We start from the raw sequence: 16,368 nt of genomic DNA, 5'->3' as shown, positions 1-16,368 counted from the left end.
CTCCTTAAAAGATAGTTATTTTTAGTGCATGGAGCCTCGGCTTCTTCCTCTGGACTGAGGCTTTGTTGACATTAAAGAACGGAAAAGCTAATAACTTTAATAAATATGCTGTAACTGGATTTTAGACAACAATTTAGGGTCTGACTTCTGACACAAATATCTAGAAATTCAGCCAAACCACACAGAAGCTCATTGGGTCAACTGAGATCCTCTACTACTTTGTCTGGCCTAAAGGACTCACAAATGGCAAAGGAAACCTAAAAATATAGTGAATGCAATTCTAATCGCAACTAAAGGAAGAAACCGTAAAAAGACAGAACACAGACATGACTTTTGAGATTTAGCTAACATGAAAATTCTCCATTGTGAATAGGTTCAGGCTAAAAAACTTCAATACATTATTTGTTGCAAACATTTCAATCTCCTACCATACAATGTCTACGATATGTCTGAGAGAGCAATGAGATTTCTTACCGACAGAAGTTTTTCTGCAGTGGGCCTCTTCTTTGGGTTCTTTGTCAGAGACACTTTGACAAAGTTATGGAAGGCAGTGGACCTGGGGAACGAGATGATTTTGTTTTAATGCAATTATCATCACTATTATCCTCTAAAACCAAAGTATAAAATATCATAAGGTAATCCCAGAATAGCACACTGAATATTCTGGGGTACTAACCATTTGTTTTTGTCTTTTAGCTTCGGAGGCTGGAAGCTGCTTTTCGACATCAAAAACAAGGCCCTAAGGAAAAACAAAAAACATGGATTAAGAGTGGTTCAGACAGACTTAAAGACGGAAATATACTTAAGTAAGGTGACCCAAAGTAAGGAATGAAAAGGCCTACAATATCTTCTAATAACAGCCTGAATGTACTTTGAATTAAACAGAATGACCATTCAAGTAATCAAAAGACGTGAGGAACACAAAAGCAGAAAGTAGCCTAAAGGCTCCCACACATGATCAGCGGTAAAGCTGCTCTGCGCTGGCTGGTTTCCTATGGAGAGAGCGGTGGCGCCCAATTAGGTGAAGCGCAACCCACGGCGGAGCGTACCACTCGAAATTGCCACTAAGCGCTGCACTCAAAGTTCAAATTATTTCAGCTTTGACCTTGGTTGCCGCTGACCTTTCAAAACGCAACCAGTGAGATAACAGCTGTATGCGACGTAGCCAGAAGCAACATAATCAAGCAGGGGAGGTAGAGAGTGATGGAAGAAAAACTCATACTCTGTGTTTCACAGTTCCCTGAACTCTATAACACAGCATTTAAAAACATACTACGATCTCGCCAGGAAAAGTAACGCATGGCGAAATGTCAGCAGTCAGATGGGGCTCCCACGTTTGTAAATAGGCATATAGTTTATGAACTGCTAAAGTTAGCTTAGCGCACTTTTTGATGACGTATACTCGCACTGCCCGTTTACCTGTCCAAGTGTTTGCACTATGCGCTGTGCCCTACCTCGTGGTGAGCAAAGAGAAAATTTTTATATCATGGCACCATAGGAATCAACTGAGGAGGCCTGACTCATCATTTTTGAGGAAAGTAAAACATACCTCATTGGGTGTAGATCAAACATTGGAGGCTGTAGCTCGGCCAGCTCTATGGATGTGATGCCAACAGCCCAGATATCACACAGCTGGTTGTAGCCACCGTTCTTCTCCACTGCGGCTACTTCTGGAGCCATCCTACACAAATTCAGGACAAGAAATCAATGACAACTCTCCAAAAATATGGATGAAAGGTTAGTTAAGGATGCCTCCTTGAAATGAAAACCAACACTGATACTAATAACGAGATTGGAAATGGAAATTATTTTAGGTCAGGAAACAGGTCTGAAAAAAGCCTTGAACTTCCTCAAATAAATAAAATTTAAATAAAACTTCTAAGGCAATTAGGCCTCCTTGAAGTAAAGGTGTGTTTAGAGGTCAGAGTCAGTGACAGGATTCAGTGTCTCGCTCAAAAATAATTTAGCTGCTGTGGAGTTTGAATTTGTATCTTTCAAGTGAAGCATCTATCTAACCACTTGTACACCTCATCATCAATGTTTTAGTTTCTAATTGAAAGTGTTTCAGCATTGCTTCTCTGAATAAAACTAACAAAAAAAACGCAGTTTTTGAATCTCTTCAACAAAGTCTGTCAAACGCCCAGTGGCTCATTTGATAAGGGTGACACACTCACCAATAAGGTGTTCCAATGAAGGACTTTCTTTTGGCAATGGTAGCTGTTATTTTGGCTGCAACTCCAAAGTCAGCTGTAACAAGGATTGAAAGGGCTTTTCAGTTATGTAATCCACATGCGCCTAAACGCTAGAGAGGAATTCAAGTCCTTGAGAATTAAAACGTAAAAGAGCAACTTACCTAACTTCACATCTCCGTTGTCTGTAAGAAGTATGTTGGCACCCTGTATGTGGGCACAATATTTATTTTACTTCGAGAAAATACATTCAAGAGACCATAATAATATTTTAGTATCATGAGACCAAGGCTTAAAATACTGAGCTGAGTTGATGTGTTGCTCAACTGGTTCATAACAAAGTGCCAATTATGTGTTAAACTTTGTCAGTAACATCTGTTACTGATCTGACTGCCAGTAAAGTCGCACCAGCATCACAGCTTTTTGACAGTTCTACTGACAGTGTTTCTGTTGGCATCCTGCACTGAGAGTAGAGGAAACAGGAAGTGCTTGCTGCGTAGAGCTGAGTAAAGATAATACGTCTAGCCCTGACCTTCTGTGATAACACATGAGACTGAGGCTCCAGCCTGTGTGCATGCACCAGGCATGATCAACTTCAGCCCAACCACAAAACTGACACCATTAGTCACATGCTTTCGAGTGAGCAAATCCCCAGCTACACTTTTCCTGTGACTTTAATTCACACCTCTGCAGGGCTGCAGTGTCAGAGAGAAGTCAAGAGATGCATTTAAAGTGACATTGATTGTTTTAAGGCTGTGCTACTGCTTCTTCTCTTTGTCAGTCTCACACCTCTCCTTTTCTTTTCCCCCCTCTTATATTAGCTGCGTTTCGACCACAGGAACTTTCCCCAGGGACTGCGTTTCCATCACAGGGACCACGGTCTAAATTAAGTACCGGGACATTTTTTACCCCCCAAAAAGGTCCCTGCTCGGGGGTAGTACTTTTCAGAGGTACCGGTACTTTCGGGGTGGTGCTTGCTGGGCTTTTTTTCCAATGTGTTTTTCAGATGAAACGGACGGGTGAAGTGAACTGCAGGCTGAGACTAGTGTGTTTACTACTGCGACCAGCAGTCCTCGTCCCATGCCTCTGCTGAAGCACGCTGTATTTTGCACATTTATATTTCTGCAGATTAACAAATAGTTGTGGAACCAAATGTGTGTATAGTGGCTGTTCTTGTATCTGAAAACAAGTATATACTACTATATATGTAAAAAGGCATGTAATGCCTATGCATGTGTTACCACATTCTAATATTTACAACGCTCTGAGGAAGCAGTGGCTCTCAATTTCACCATTATACATCGGTAACCTCAGTATTGAAAACAAGTGAGAGTGCATAGGTTAAAATAAGCAAAGGACCTTATGCTGAATTGCAGGTGATGTGTTTAAAGTTAAAACAACAGATGTGCAGCTGTGTGATGGGTGTAACGTAATGGGTGTAATTTGCCTAATCTTCCCGGGTCTTTAGACTGCGGTAGAAACGCACGCAACAATGGGCTGAAGAACTTTTTAGTTCCTTGAAAAATAGTTCCTGGGGATAAAAGTTCTGGGTACTTTGGGTGGAAAAGCAGCTTTTGTTGCTTAAAGATTTTAGTATTTACCTGCCTTGTTGGCATAGGCCAATTGTCTGTGCGTGGCACATAAGAATGGGCCTGACCTGGATAAAATTAAAGCTAAAAGCGAACAAAAAAATGAAATAAAAAATAGAAAAGATATCTTACCTTGATGTCACGGTGCATCTTGCCCTTGCTGTGCAGATATCCCAAACCCTGTGAAGGAAATGAATGTATTCTGTATTGAGCTCAATTTGAATTCCAAACGTTGGAATATTAATTAAAACAAATATTTACATGTGCAATTACCTGTATGGTCTCTCTGCAGACATATGCTATCTGAAGCTCTGAGAGAGGTCCCGTCACTAAAACAACACAATTTAATTCCACGTTTGCAGGGTAAGGATTAAGGCAGAGATGGATTTTACAATGTATGAACAGCATTTAAAACCATTTTATGACTGCATCTTACTCGTTATGAATAAGAGAAAAGCTCACCATGATAAATGTCCTGCAGAGATCCTCCACCACAGTACTCCATACATATCCAAAGTTTCTCTCGACTGATGAAATCAGTGAAAATTTCAAGTTAGGAACTGCTGCTTCGCCAGTTAGCTAGACACACTTACTATACAGCTAAGTAGCCAAATATTTTGACAAGTAGCAAAATATAATTAATCCTTCCTGAAACAACTTTACCAACACATGTTAATGAACAAGGTTAAGTACGTATGCAGAAAGGTAAAAAAAACAAAAACAAAGGTTAGTGCTTCTGTAGTTAGTTAGTTGGATGTTTGATTTGTTGAGAGGGGCGATTAGAAAAATGATGTCAACCCTCTGACAAAAACTAAAAATAAGACTGTGTGACTGTGATCAAACTGTGACACTTGGCCAGCAGAGGCGATGAAACTGTGCGCTGCCCCAGATTTCCAATCACAACTGTGCTACTTTTCACATCTTTTAGCTGGACATGGAAATGATTTTAGGTCAGGAAACAAGTTTGAAAGGAAACTTAAACTTCCCAAAATAAAACGGTGGTTGTTCTAATACAATTAATCCAGTTTTATAATAATGGATGCATGGTGGGTCATTAACATTTTATAGTAACCATTTGTGCTCTGTGTGGCGAGACCGTACAAGACATGCCTGCTGCGATAAGACATGCATCTCTCTGCACTAACAGCCAAATAAAACAGATCAGAGGCTCATATTCCAGTTAAACCTGCTGGAAGTCTGAGGCAGTGGTGGGCGGACTGGCCCTGCTTCCTCTCAGATACCAGCCACAAAACATAGGCTCCATTAAAACATAAGAGCCGCATCCTGGCACTGAAGTGCCTAGTCAGCACCAGTCAGGCCAGTTGAAGAGCTTGAGTCATACTTTCACACAGAGGTGTGACTAAGTAGTTAAATACGTCATACTAGTTTCAGGCAGCGGCTCGTTAAATCCCTTTGACAGTAACATATGAATTCCCTAAATGTTATACCTTGGACTGGCTGTGTATTTTGTTAGGACAAAATACTGAGTATAAAATGACAAAGCAGGAGTATTTTAAGCCGGCCCTTACCAGAGGTAGCTCCCAAAGTAGGCCACAATATTGTGGTGCATGCATTCCTTCACCATGAAGATTTCCTGCTGTATGATGGAAAAGTCATCCCCTGGAAACAGAGGGAGAAATCACACAGACACATGGACAAAAAATTATATTTTCATTTTCTGTACAGGGAATTCTTTTATTTTAAAATGAGATATTTTCCATTTTGGAGATAAACACCTCGCAAAATGATTACGGGCATGAAATTAAGTTATGATTCATCTACAAAACCTACACAATAAAATATATGTTTTTGACACTAGAACAAAACCTTGAATTTGAAATGTTGACAAAAATAACCACTCAAAGCATCTCGGATGATACAAAGGTTCTGCAAGCCTTAAACTTTAGCTTTTAGAAAACACTTAAATCTTTCCTTTTAGTTTGCCAAAACCACAGAACAAAGTCTTCCCATATTTCCATCTGACTATATGGTTCAATATTTCATCTCTGTGTAAATACAGCAGATTATAGAACAGCCAATAACAACTGAAGGAACACCTTGTACTTTTAAAGTTTATGTGGTATAGGCTAATATTCAGGCTGCTTTCCAGTTCAGCAAAGCACTCTAACACATCCGACCAGTAGGAGGTAAGAAGACAAAAATATGTAAGCCCAGCTGCTCCCAATTGTGCAGAGACACGGCCCTGGAATACATTAACAGGAGGTTAAGATCTCCCAGACTCTGCCAGCTTCAGTGCTCTATCAACAGACTGTCATCAAAGGCAGCAGTCCAGGTTAAGCTCATTGAAAGGATACAGTCTCTGCCAAAAAAAATTCACATTACTTGTGGTGGAAATTACTGTTAACAAACCCTTTTTTTTCTCCTGCATATGGTCAAGTGTGTCAATTCTGCTCGCCCTTAATCAAAGTCTAGCAAATTTTGACAACAACCACCTGCTGTGGCCTGAATACAAAAAGAAGTACTTGACCTGCAATGTACTACAATATATAGCTGCAGACACTGTACCAGGGGAGTTGTGGTGTAGTCTAATTAAAGTGATACAGGGGTATTTGAACTTTGGAAGTAAACATGATAAATGGAGATACATCCTGGACCACAGAGGCTTTTTTGAGTACACAAACAGTTTGTACCCAGTCAGACTGTTGTGCAGCAGTCCTGTTTTCAGTCTGCCTGGGAGGAGTTAGGCTCTTTCACGTGAGTGTCTGAATAAAGTCTGGTTGGAAAGCCAACACGTGCATAACTATCCTGCTGATACACGACAAACCAGTGAATTTCCATCAGCTTTGAACTCAGCTTCTAATTTGAGTATTTAGTGACATCAGAAGACTTGAGATAATGGAACTATTAGATGTCTAAACTACATAAAACAACAACAACAACAACAACTGTGTACCTGCATCCCTAGTGACTGAAGTGTTCAATATATTACAAACATCATATTTCTTTTCATGAAACAGACTAATCAGAAGTGTCATGTGGTATCCCTTTGTCTCACTAACCAAACTTGTTCAATCATGAAGGGGAGATGGAGGCCTTAAGGGACAAGCCTGGTAATAACCTATTGTCAACAAATCACATAAAAAGTACTGGTTGACCGATATGGGTTTTTCAGTGGCCGATGTCGATATTTAGAGAGCAGGGCGTATTTTAGGGAGAGCAGACGTCAGAAGCGACGTCATTCAACTGCATTATTCTCACTATTCACGAGAGCAACAAAGGTGTATTAATCCGTAGCTGAAAATAGTCCCCGACAAATGTACTGTTTACCACTGTTTGAGTAACGTTTACGAAAAAATACAGTGTCCAGCTATTTTAGGAAATTACTGAGTCTTTTTTAAACAAAACTAAATATCGGTTATTTTTAAAGATTTACATCTTCAGTAAGAACCAATGGGCTTGGGGTTGAGTGCAACAGAGAGTTGGTAAGTTAGAAAGTATTTTGGTCTTTTCATGGGATTTGTTGACAGTAACAAAAATACAGAATATGACTGACCGTATCCATTAATCAAAGGGAGGATGTCACAAAACATTTTTAGCTTTTACCCAACTGAGATGTTGATTGTGCAACAGTAAGTCACCAGTGGGAGGATGTATTATGAACATGCAATATGTATATGGAAAGTGTGAGTGGAGTGTACATCCAACTGGTTTTACATGTAGCTTGGGATGCTGCTATCAATATATGACTTTAAATAGCTTGACTTAACTTCCTACTTAAATCCCCTTCATGAGATTTCTCTCATTTACTCAGCACCCTGCCACAGTCCTGTCTCTCCATGCTCGAGACTTGGCTTCAGTGATTTATTCCTACAAGCTAATCATGCCCATTTCTTTTTATTATTCTTGTTATAGATGCTTGACAAGTCTGTAACAAGAATAAATTAAGTATGCTCAAGAATGTTAACAGAGGCTATAGTGAAGTGCCAATAATATTCAGTTTGAACCCCTCCCTTCTATCTGTAAAATTAAAGTTGTGTTTTTCTCCATTGTTTATTGTTTTTATGTGGCATAATAAGGACTTGCTGAATGTCTCAGTCTCACAGAAGCTAGTGCTTTACAGCTTCAACACAGCTGTAATGATGACAAATATGGACAATTTCCCACAGTCTTCTTCATTTGCCACATTATAAAATGCTAAGAGAAAGTCACACTTTTTGGGGACTCATTAATTAGGTTACAATTACATATTGCATTACTGCATCTGTATTTACAGTGTTATTTATTATTTGGTATTTCACATTAAGAGGAACTACTGTGTTGATCACAAGCATTTAAAAAATATATCTGTAGACACAGAGAAAAATGGTGCAAGGAGCCACAAAAATTTGAGCAAGGGTAATTTCAGTGAAATGACTCTGAGCTTGGTAAAAAAAAAAAAAACAGCAAAAAATAAACATAAGACAATCTTCTCATCTTGGTGAGGTGAGGCCTAAGAGTTTAGCCACTTCCTCTCAGAACGTTTCCCTCTGCTCTCTGAATATACACATCCTCAGTCATCGCTTTAGGTTTCAATTCAGTGGGTTGAAGTCTTGACCAATCTCACACCAATATGATTTAATGGATGTTCTGTCAGTTTACCCATAATATGACATCTTTGAAGAAACAAAGTTTATCTTTAAATAAACATGAAACCATCCGAGGAGATCCATGAAGATTTGAAAACTTTTCAAAAAGTTGCTGCTTCTGTTCTGACATAAAAAATATATGAAATAATAATAGAATGAAATAAATGCTTACAGGGATGAGAGACGTTATTCCACACCCAAATGGCTTGCAGCAGAATTTCTAATGGAAACTGCTAAGAGATGCCAAATTGTCAGGGACAGTAACAACAAAACAAAATAAAAACTGTCATAAGAAGAAAACAGGTAAAGTGAGATGAAGTAATAGTGTGAAAGAATTGCCTACAAAAAGTTTGTACACTGCAAGAGAAAAAAAGAAAAATTCTCTCCTTTCTCCATATTCGCACAGTGGTCAGTGAGTATAGACCAACACTAATTTTAACTTCAATTGTTGTTTACCATCCAATTTATCAGATTTTAACCTGCTCTGTGCAATACAGCCCCTGCAGGGCTTCACCACTCCTATCGCATTTCTCTCTCTACCCCCCTTTCTTCATACCAGCGTCACTCCTCCTGGTCCAACCTGTTTCGATTCTGTGGTCCACCCAAAGCTGTTTACCTGAAGCACAGAAAGGAGTGACTCTTGCTAAGGACGGCCTGGGCTGGGTTAATCCTCTTTTCATCTCAAAAAAAGATATGATTATGAACAGAACAAATATGAAGAGGTGTTTAAAGATCTAAGGAAAACCTGCCCAGGGCTATGCAACTTACGTACATGTACAGGAACGTAGGACAATCTTTGACTAGAAAATCCACCCTGTTGAACTGTAACACTGATCTAAACTATTTTTAACTTGACTTAAACCTAAGCTGTATAGTAGGCCCATTTTCACTCTTTATCTGTGAATTATTTCTGTACTCTTCATTTATCTTTTACCATTTAAGTTTGAAAGTTTCCACAAATGATATTTACTGAGAATGTAGATCAGTGAGTGTGTTGAGCTGAAACGATTAGCCAATTAATCACAGATTAATTATTATAAAAATAATAATTGTTTGTGTCACTTTTCAATCAAAAAAGCCAAAAATGCTCGTTCAGCTTCTCCAGTGTGAGGATTTTCTGCCTTCTCTGTTTTGTTTTGTTTAATCATTCTAAATTTAATATCTTTTAGTTTTGGACTGTTGGTCAGACAAAATAAAAAAATTAAATACTAACTTTAAATCATCTTGGGCTCTGGGGGAACTGTGAAGGACATTTTTTTATTTTCTGACATTTTATAGACAAAACAACTAATCGGATAATCAAGAAAACAATCTGCAGATTAATCGCTAATGAAAATAATCATAATTTGCAGCCCTAGAGTGTGGATTTACAATTTCCTCAAATGTCATGACAGCAAGAAAAATGCTTCCCCTTTTCTTCTTCTGCCTTTTCTTCCAATTTACAACTAGGCCCCTAATCCTCTGCTTCACACACACACGCACACATACACTAATCCCTCCTCCTCCTATATTCCAGCAGAATATGTCTATGCCTGAAAATAAAAGCTCAAGACCTCCACAGACCTATCAGGAAGTTTAAAAAATAAGTGAGAATTTTGAAATTACAGCTCAAATACAGAACAAGATGAGAGATCTGAGGAAAACAACGTGTGTAAACTTCAGGCAAAAACATACCACTAGTCCCACATCCTCTCACTCCCAGCCCAACGCCGACAGTGACATGATGAATGAAAGAGAAAACAGAAGTGAATCTCTTCCTTCACTGACTGGTTATCAGCTGAGCTCAGTCTGGTTGCCGGTGGTACAAAGCCCTCATCGTAATCCCACTAATCTGGATCACACTAACTCTGTCACTAGGTCATCACCAGCACAGACCACAGAGCCAGGCACAGTCAGAAAAGTCCTTCTCTCCTTCTTCACATAAGAAGATCTCATATCACATCGCTTATGTTCTTTTACAAATTATTTACTTTTTCCAGAATTAGGTCAATATCCAAATTAACGTTATATAGAGAGCAGGGCTGTGGACTGATCTATAAACCAAAGATTATCATTTCACATAAAAAATATAAAAATATGTAAAACAACTGGGTCCATGAGCACATAAATATTTGCAGTCATGAGTATTGGCACTGTACAACAACATTTTTTCAGTCTTTTTAGTACTTTTTGTGCTTACCAGTCAAAACCATGAAGAAGTCTGGAAAATAAGTCTGGTAAATACCAGACTTATTTTCCAGACTTCTCCTTATTTTTCAGCTCTGACGAAAACTCAGACAACAACATATTTTTTTCTTCACTGTGATGAGAAAAACTGAGATAATGAGAAGATCACTCATACCTGGTTCCAACTTTATGATCTTCACAGCAGCGAGCTCCCCAGTTTGAATATTTCGAGCCTGAAAGACACAACAGCACAAATGTCAGCAAGGCTACAAATATCACAATTTTTCACTATTATTTTAAAACTAAACGACTGTCCCAGCTGTCAACAGATTAATCAATGATGAAAATAACCGTCAGTTGCAGCCTTGAACATCACATTCCATGACACTGTATTCTGATGGGACATCAGTTACTGTTTTGGCCTACATTAAAACAAGCATTAAACCAATAAATGTCATTTGGATGATCCTTTCGCCTCCGTGAGAAGTAGAGTGAAAACATTTAACTGCGGGAGACAAATCCCAGCACCTCCATCAGACAGATTCCACGTCATTACATTCTCAAGTAATGCCAAACCGATTAGTTACCTCTGCTATGTTTTCACACTAGACCAACTAAAAACCTAAAGTCTGCTTAAACGAGCATCATAACCACATGTCATGGGCACTGTTAGTCAGCAGGGAGAAGCTGGACAGTGTGCACAACTATGACAGTAAACCTTTAAATATCCCTGCAGTAGATGACGTGTGATTTAGTCAATCTTAGAGTTGCATAATTGTGTTAATTCTTGATATTCTTTTTGTTCCTTCTGTATATTTGTACAGTACCATCTTCACAGTTAGATATTTTATTATGCCAACAGCTACATCTCAATGGCATTAGATTTTAAAACATATCCATCCAACATCTGAAATTTCTATCTTAAAGTAGGTTGCAATGACTTCCAAATCCAGGTCAAGACGGGATGCTCCCTAATCCGTGGGAGTGAAGTGATGGGACGAGCAGCTAAATCAACCGTAAACCATAAAACCCTCCAGCACGGCCACCTTTCAACACAGGGAATGGGCTGGTGATTCACACATATACATAGTATACCACACAAAGCTTAAATGTGTTCTGCACACAAACACATAACAGAAAACTATTTTACAAAAAAATATTTCACATGGGAAAGTTATTCTGCTTACTGTGCTATGGCACATTTGTACATCTTTCAACCGTGGGGGTCAGTGACTCTCCTGTTTTAAAGCATGTTAAAGTTATGTCCACATATTTTTTTACAACCTGTGTCTAGCTTTTCATTTCCTGAAGTAGCTAAAGCCAACCTGAGAACTAAACCAGAAAGGGGAAGTTCTGAACTGACTGTTTAAATATGTGATGCAGCAGATGACAGCTTTAACAACCTTTGACTGAAGGAATGAGTAGTCTGGCATGTAAAGAGACAAGATCTGACACAAGATCAATCAATCACCATGTCAGACTGAGGGGAAAACAGGTGTCTACATAGATCTAAGGTTCAGCTAACTGTAGTGAGAATGCAGACACTGACTTTACAATAAACAAGAAAATATTTCCTTACATCCAACTTTTAACATCTTACTAAGATGTGTAGGATCAAAAAAGTCTTTAAAACTCTTAACTCTTCTAATGAAGTAAAAACAAGTGATGGACAGTGTGCAGGATTCCTTAGTTCATTCTTTGTCATTCAACTTTGACACAAACACTGACAGAGGCAGAGCTAGTATCAGTAGTAGATACTGTTTGTGTCATTTCATACGCTAACTCAAACAAAAAAAATATATATATATTTGCCTAAAATTTTTATTTTGTTTTCTGATACAAATAATTAGAGTAAGGTACATAATGTGTAGTAAACCTTTAATAAGTACTGATTCTAAACAAATTTCTAGCATATAAAAGGGATATAATAACAACAAACTACGCTGACAGCCAAGGGAATGACATGATAATGAAGATAAATGAATCATTATCACCAATAATAACAAAGAGTAAAAATAAATAACAAAGAGTATGTGATTCTCAAATTAATATAATCAGATGTAATAAATCATCCAAGGCAAGGAATGCTGTACCCATTAAAATTCAACTGAGCACAGCAGGCCAAAGGAGGACTTTTCCCAATTTGAGGTGTTTCCGCTGTCAGTGCGGCCCAGAACACACCCATAGTGAAACGCATGTTTAGACAGGGGCCTGATCATATTTCAGCCCGCTGCAGACCTCACTCAGCCTGTGAGCAGTGGGAGAATACCAGGCGCAGCATTCCACCAGTGGCCTGTCTGGGGGTGGGGGCTGGCCAGAGGGGCTTTGTATGGAGAGGGACCATCACAGGCTGCCTGAACTGCACTCTGGATCAGATGGGTCGTCTGTTTATCTGCGGCCGATGGATAAACAAGAACATTCTCCAGCAAAACGCACCTCACTACATCCAACAGGCAGTGGGGAAAATCTGGACGAATTATCTTGTTTAGACTTTGTTTTGACTTTTATTTTTCTAATTTTTCATTGAAAAAAATAGATACAAATTTTGTACAATGAAGGAGCACATTGCCATCCATCTCTCCAGTACATGCCGATGAAGAATTTACAATCATTCCTACAGTAACTTTCCTCCAAAACTCTATCCAGTTGATACTAACACAGCCATAAAAAAATATTTTCTATAGATTTTATGCGTAATTTTGCTAATTTGAATTTTCTTTTCACAGAAAAGATTTGAGCTGCTATGAGACAGAGGTGTATCCTTCCTTTACAACAGAAACGGTTTAACTCTGAAAGAGTCCCATTTTTAGCTGTTCAGTCTGTTTGTTTGACTCTTGAATGATTGCAAATGTGTAAATGTTGCCATCTGTGAGGGAAAAAGACTGCACTCTTATGCAGTTTCATCTGAGTTATCTCAAGAGAAATTGTGTGAAACTGGAAGCGCTTATAAAACTGAAAATAAATACAGTACTTGGTTCCTTATTTTTCCTCTCCAGTGAGATATCAAAATGCTGCAGCTGGTAGTCTGGTAATATATATATAATTATGGCAGAATCACCTGCACCATCACGTCATTGATATTGAGGGCAATTTGTAGACCTAAAGATTATTTACAAAGTTCAATATAAGCAATATTAATCAAAAATTGATAGTAAGCCAATATCCACTTGGGGAATGACTACTGCTGCTTTTATACTGTTGCTTTAGACTAGGGATGGGTGACATGGACTCCACTGCAAATAGAAAAACTGATGTGGATAAAATGGACAAGCAGGTACAAGCATTCACTGTTCATTTCACTGAACAGTCAAAAAAGTTCAGGAAATTGTTTCAGTTTCAGTTGATTAACGGACTAATCATTTAGTCTATAAAATGTCAAAAAATCATCATCATAGCTTCCCAGAGCCCAAAGTGACAAGTTCAAATTGCTTGTTTTGTCTGACCAGCAGCGCAAAACCCAAAGATATTTAATTTACTATAATATATGACCAGAAAAAGTAGCAAATCCTCACATTTGAGAAGCTGGAACCAGCAAATGTTTGGCATTTGACTGAATAAATTAATCAATTACCAAAATAGTTGCAGATTCATTTTCTTTCTATGAACTTATCAATTAATCAACCAATCGTTGCAGCTCTAACCAACAGTCTTGTTTTCTATCTCACAATAAATTCAGCTTATTTCATGTGACAGTATTGTAAGGTAAGTTACAATATGATTCCCACCCTTAGCTCCCTTTCTCATCAATTGAGAATGACTTCCGGATGGGAGCCGAAACGTCTTGATTCTGAAAACAGTGTCCAGATGACTACGACTGAAACCTTTTCTACGATCTGCCAATAAGTGTATTTTTGTAGCTGAAGACTATTGCAATGAATGCAGAACTTGGCACTCATTCAAAAGCTACTGTCAAATGTGCTGGCCACATGTTGTCATGACTTCCAAATCAAACAACAATCTTAAATTAGGATGATGGGTTGATTAGACATGTGATGGCATGCCAAGATATCTCCAGGCTGTGAGGACCAGTAACTTCACTGTACCTTGTATACATCTCCATATGTGCCACTTCCCACCCTCTGAATGAGCTCAAAGTCATGCTGAGGGTTTCTCCTTTGAATTTCACCGCTTGGCCGGGGAAAGATATCCATGGTAGTTTGAAACAAACGATCCTTTACATTTAGTTTGTTTAAATCTGGAGGCGGTGGTTTGACGATGCGAAGGTCCTGAATAGAATATAAGTTGATCACTGTTACTCAGACGGTCCTTCTCCGTGCTCCATGTCCTGATAGGGAGACATGAGAAAGGTTTTGGAATAAAGTGTTTAAAAAAATTACATACTTTACCTTAATAGCACAGTGGTAATACAAACTTGACAAACATTTAATCGTATGCGCCAACAGTAACAGAACAGATGAGGACACTGGTATTTTGGCACATACCGTGACATCTGTCACCCAACAACTTAACCTTGGTATTTAATTTCTCTTAAACTAACACTCACATTAAAGTTATTTAGAGCTCATACTGAGGCATGTAACAGAGCAACAAGCACTAAAATAACATTAGCTTGTGAATAACGTTAGCATGGACACTGTGATCATTCCAGCAACTAGCCAGAGCCAAGTCTAACATTACTATGGATAGGGTGAGTTAGGGGCTTAGCATCCAGGCAAGTCAGCTAACAGCTAGCTAATGCTAACTAGCAAACGTTAACTTAGCTTCGCTACTGGTTCTAACTTCAACTGTGCCTACCTTTTACAATGCAAACACCGTAGATGAGTGCGTCTTGCATTTTAAATCTTTTCGAGGCCTTTAACCGTACGATGGCGTCGAATAAACGCACTAAAACAATAGCGTCCCCCTTTGTTATCGAGGAAACAGTAATAAACTTCAGTTGGCTATCGCTGTTCACTCCGTCTCCTTCAGTGCAACGGCAGCGCAGACGTTACAGCAGAGTTCAGTCCTCGCAAGAATTCCAGCATTAAGTTTAGCCGTTGACATGTCATTTCCCCCTGCTGACAGTTTTAGAGAAGCCTCGGACTCGTGTGTAAAATATTAACGGTAAACTACATTAATAATGTCAAGTATTACTCTTAGATTTATTCCGGACAAATCACCCGAAAAAAGCAACAGTCTGTTGCTAATCTCTGTGGAGTCGCAGTTACAGGATCCTGATGCTGCGTTCATGAGCTCCTCGGAAGCTCTAACTTCAACAGAAAACTCAATGCAATGCAAAATGTCTGGTCCCACAACCACAATCAAGTATTAAATAGTGAAATAATTACAACATGTAGCATATAACAAAACTAGCTGTCATTATAAACCGTGAGAATTGCTTTGTAGTTCGGCAGCAGCATAACAGGGATAAAATATAAATTTGATTGTAAATAGTTTTGCACCTGTTACTGGTAGGGGTTTTATGTTTCAGCCCAAAAATTTTACCGAGTATGATGGAAAATTCTAAAATCCCCAGTCCTTAGTGGTGGAAAGCAACTAATTTACTAAAGTACTGTAACTAAGTACAAGTCTTAGGTACTTGTACTTTACTTGAGTATTAAAATTTTCTGCTACAGTGAACTTTGACTCAACTATATTAAATAAGAAGTACTGTACTTTTTACTCCACTTTATTTGTCTGACAAGCTATAATGCATTGTTATACAGTAAATTAAACCACCCAAACACATGTACATAAAATAGCTAGAATCAGCTCCACTATGGCCAGCTACAACATTAAAATGCTGCTTACATGTTAATGTATCAGTAATAATAATCTGGTATTATAATATAACTTTGACAGAGACTATATTGCTTGCATAGTGAGTCCTTCTTCTGT

At 38.5% G+C, this 16,368-nt stretch overlaps 1 protein-coding gene across 6 annotated transcripts in view; it reads right to left on the bottom strand.

Moving 5' to 3' along the window:
- The window catches only part of map4k5 (mitogen-activated protein kinase kinase kinase kinase 5), a 33,083-nt gene extending 17,326 nt beyond the window's left edge, over positions 1-15,757 (bottom strand). For 3 of the 6 annotated variants that reach the window (XM_044165751.1, XM_044165753.1, XM_044165754.1), the window contains exons 1-12: positions 15,286-15,755; positions 14,574-14,815; positions 10,706-10,763; positions 5,308-5,398; positions 4,241-4,305; positions 4,052-4,107; positions 3,911-3,958; positions 2,354-2,396; positions 2,175-2,247; positions 1,550-1,681; positions 677-739; positions 475-556 (exon numbers count right to left, since the gene is read on the bottom strand). In XM_044165751.1, coding sequence (XP_044021686.1) covers positions 475-556; positions 677-739; positions 1,550-1,681; positions 2,175-2,247; positions 2,354-2,396; positions 3,911-3,958; positions 4,052-4,107; positions 4,241-4,305; positions 5,308-5,398; positions 10,706-10,763; positions 14,574-14,681 — 819 coding nt within the window. In that variant the 5' untranslated portion in view covers positions 14,682-14,815; positions 15,286-15,755. Of the gene's footprint in view, positions 1-474; positions 557-676; positions 740-1,549; positions 1,682-2,174; positions 2,248-2,353; positions 2,397-3,910; positions 3,959-4,051; positions 4,108-4,240; positions 4,306-5,307; positions 5,399-10,705; positions 10,764-14,573; positions 14,816-15,285 lie in introns of all 6 variants that reach the window. The other 3 variants (XM_044165748.1, XM_044165752.1, XM_044165749.1) reach the window with 2 other exon arrangements.
- Between the last annotated feature and the right edge of the window lie 611 nt (positions 15,758-16,368).

Source organism: Siniperca chuatsi, linkage group LG15 (genome assembly GCF_020085105.1).
Source record: "Siniperca chuatsi isolate FFG_IHB_CAS linkage group LG15, ASM2008510v1, whole genome shotgun sequence".
Taxonomy (NCBI): Eukaryota; Metazoa; Chordata; class Actinopteri; order Centrarchiformes; family Sinipercidae; genus Siniperca; species Siniperca chuatsi.
The sequence above is the reverse complement of the archived record's forward strand: the minus strand, read 5'-3'. Positions and strand labels throughout refer to the sequence as shown.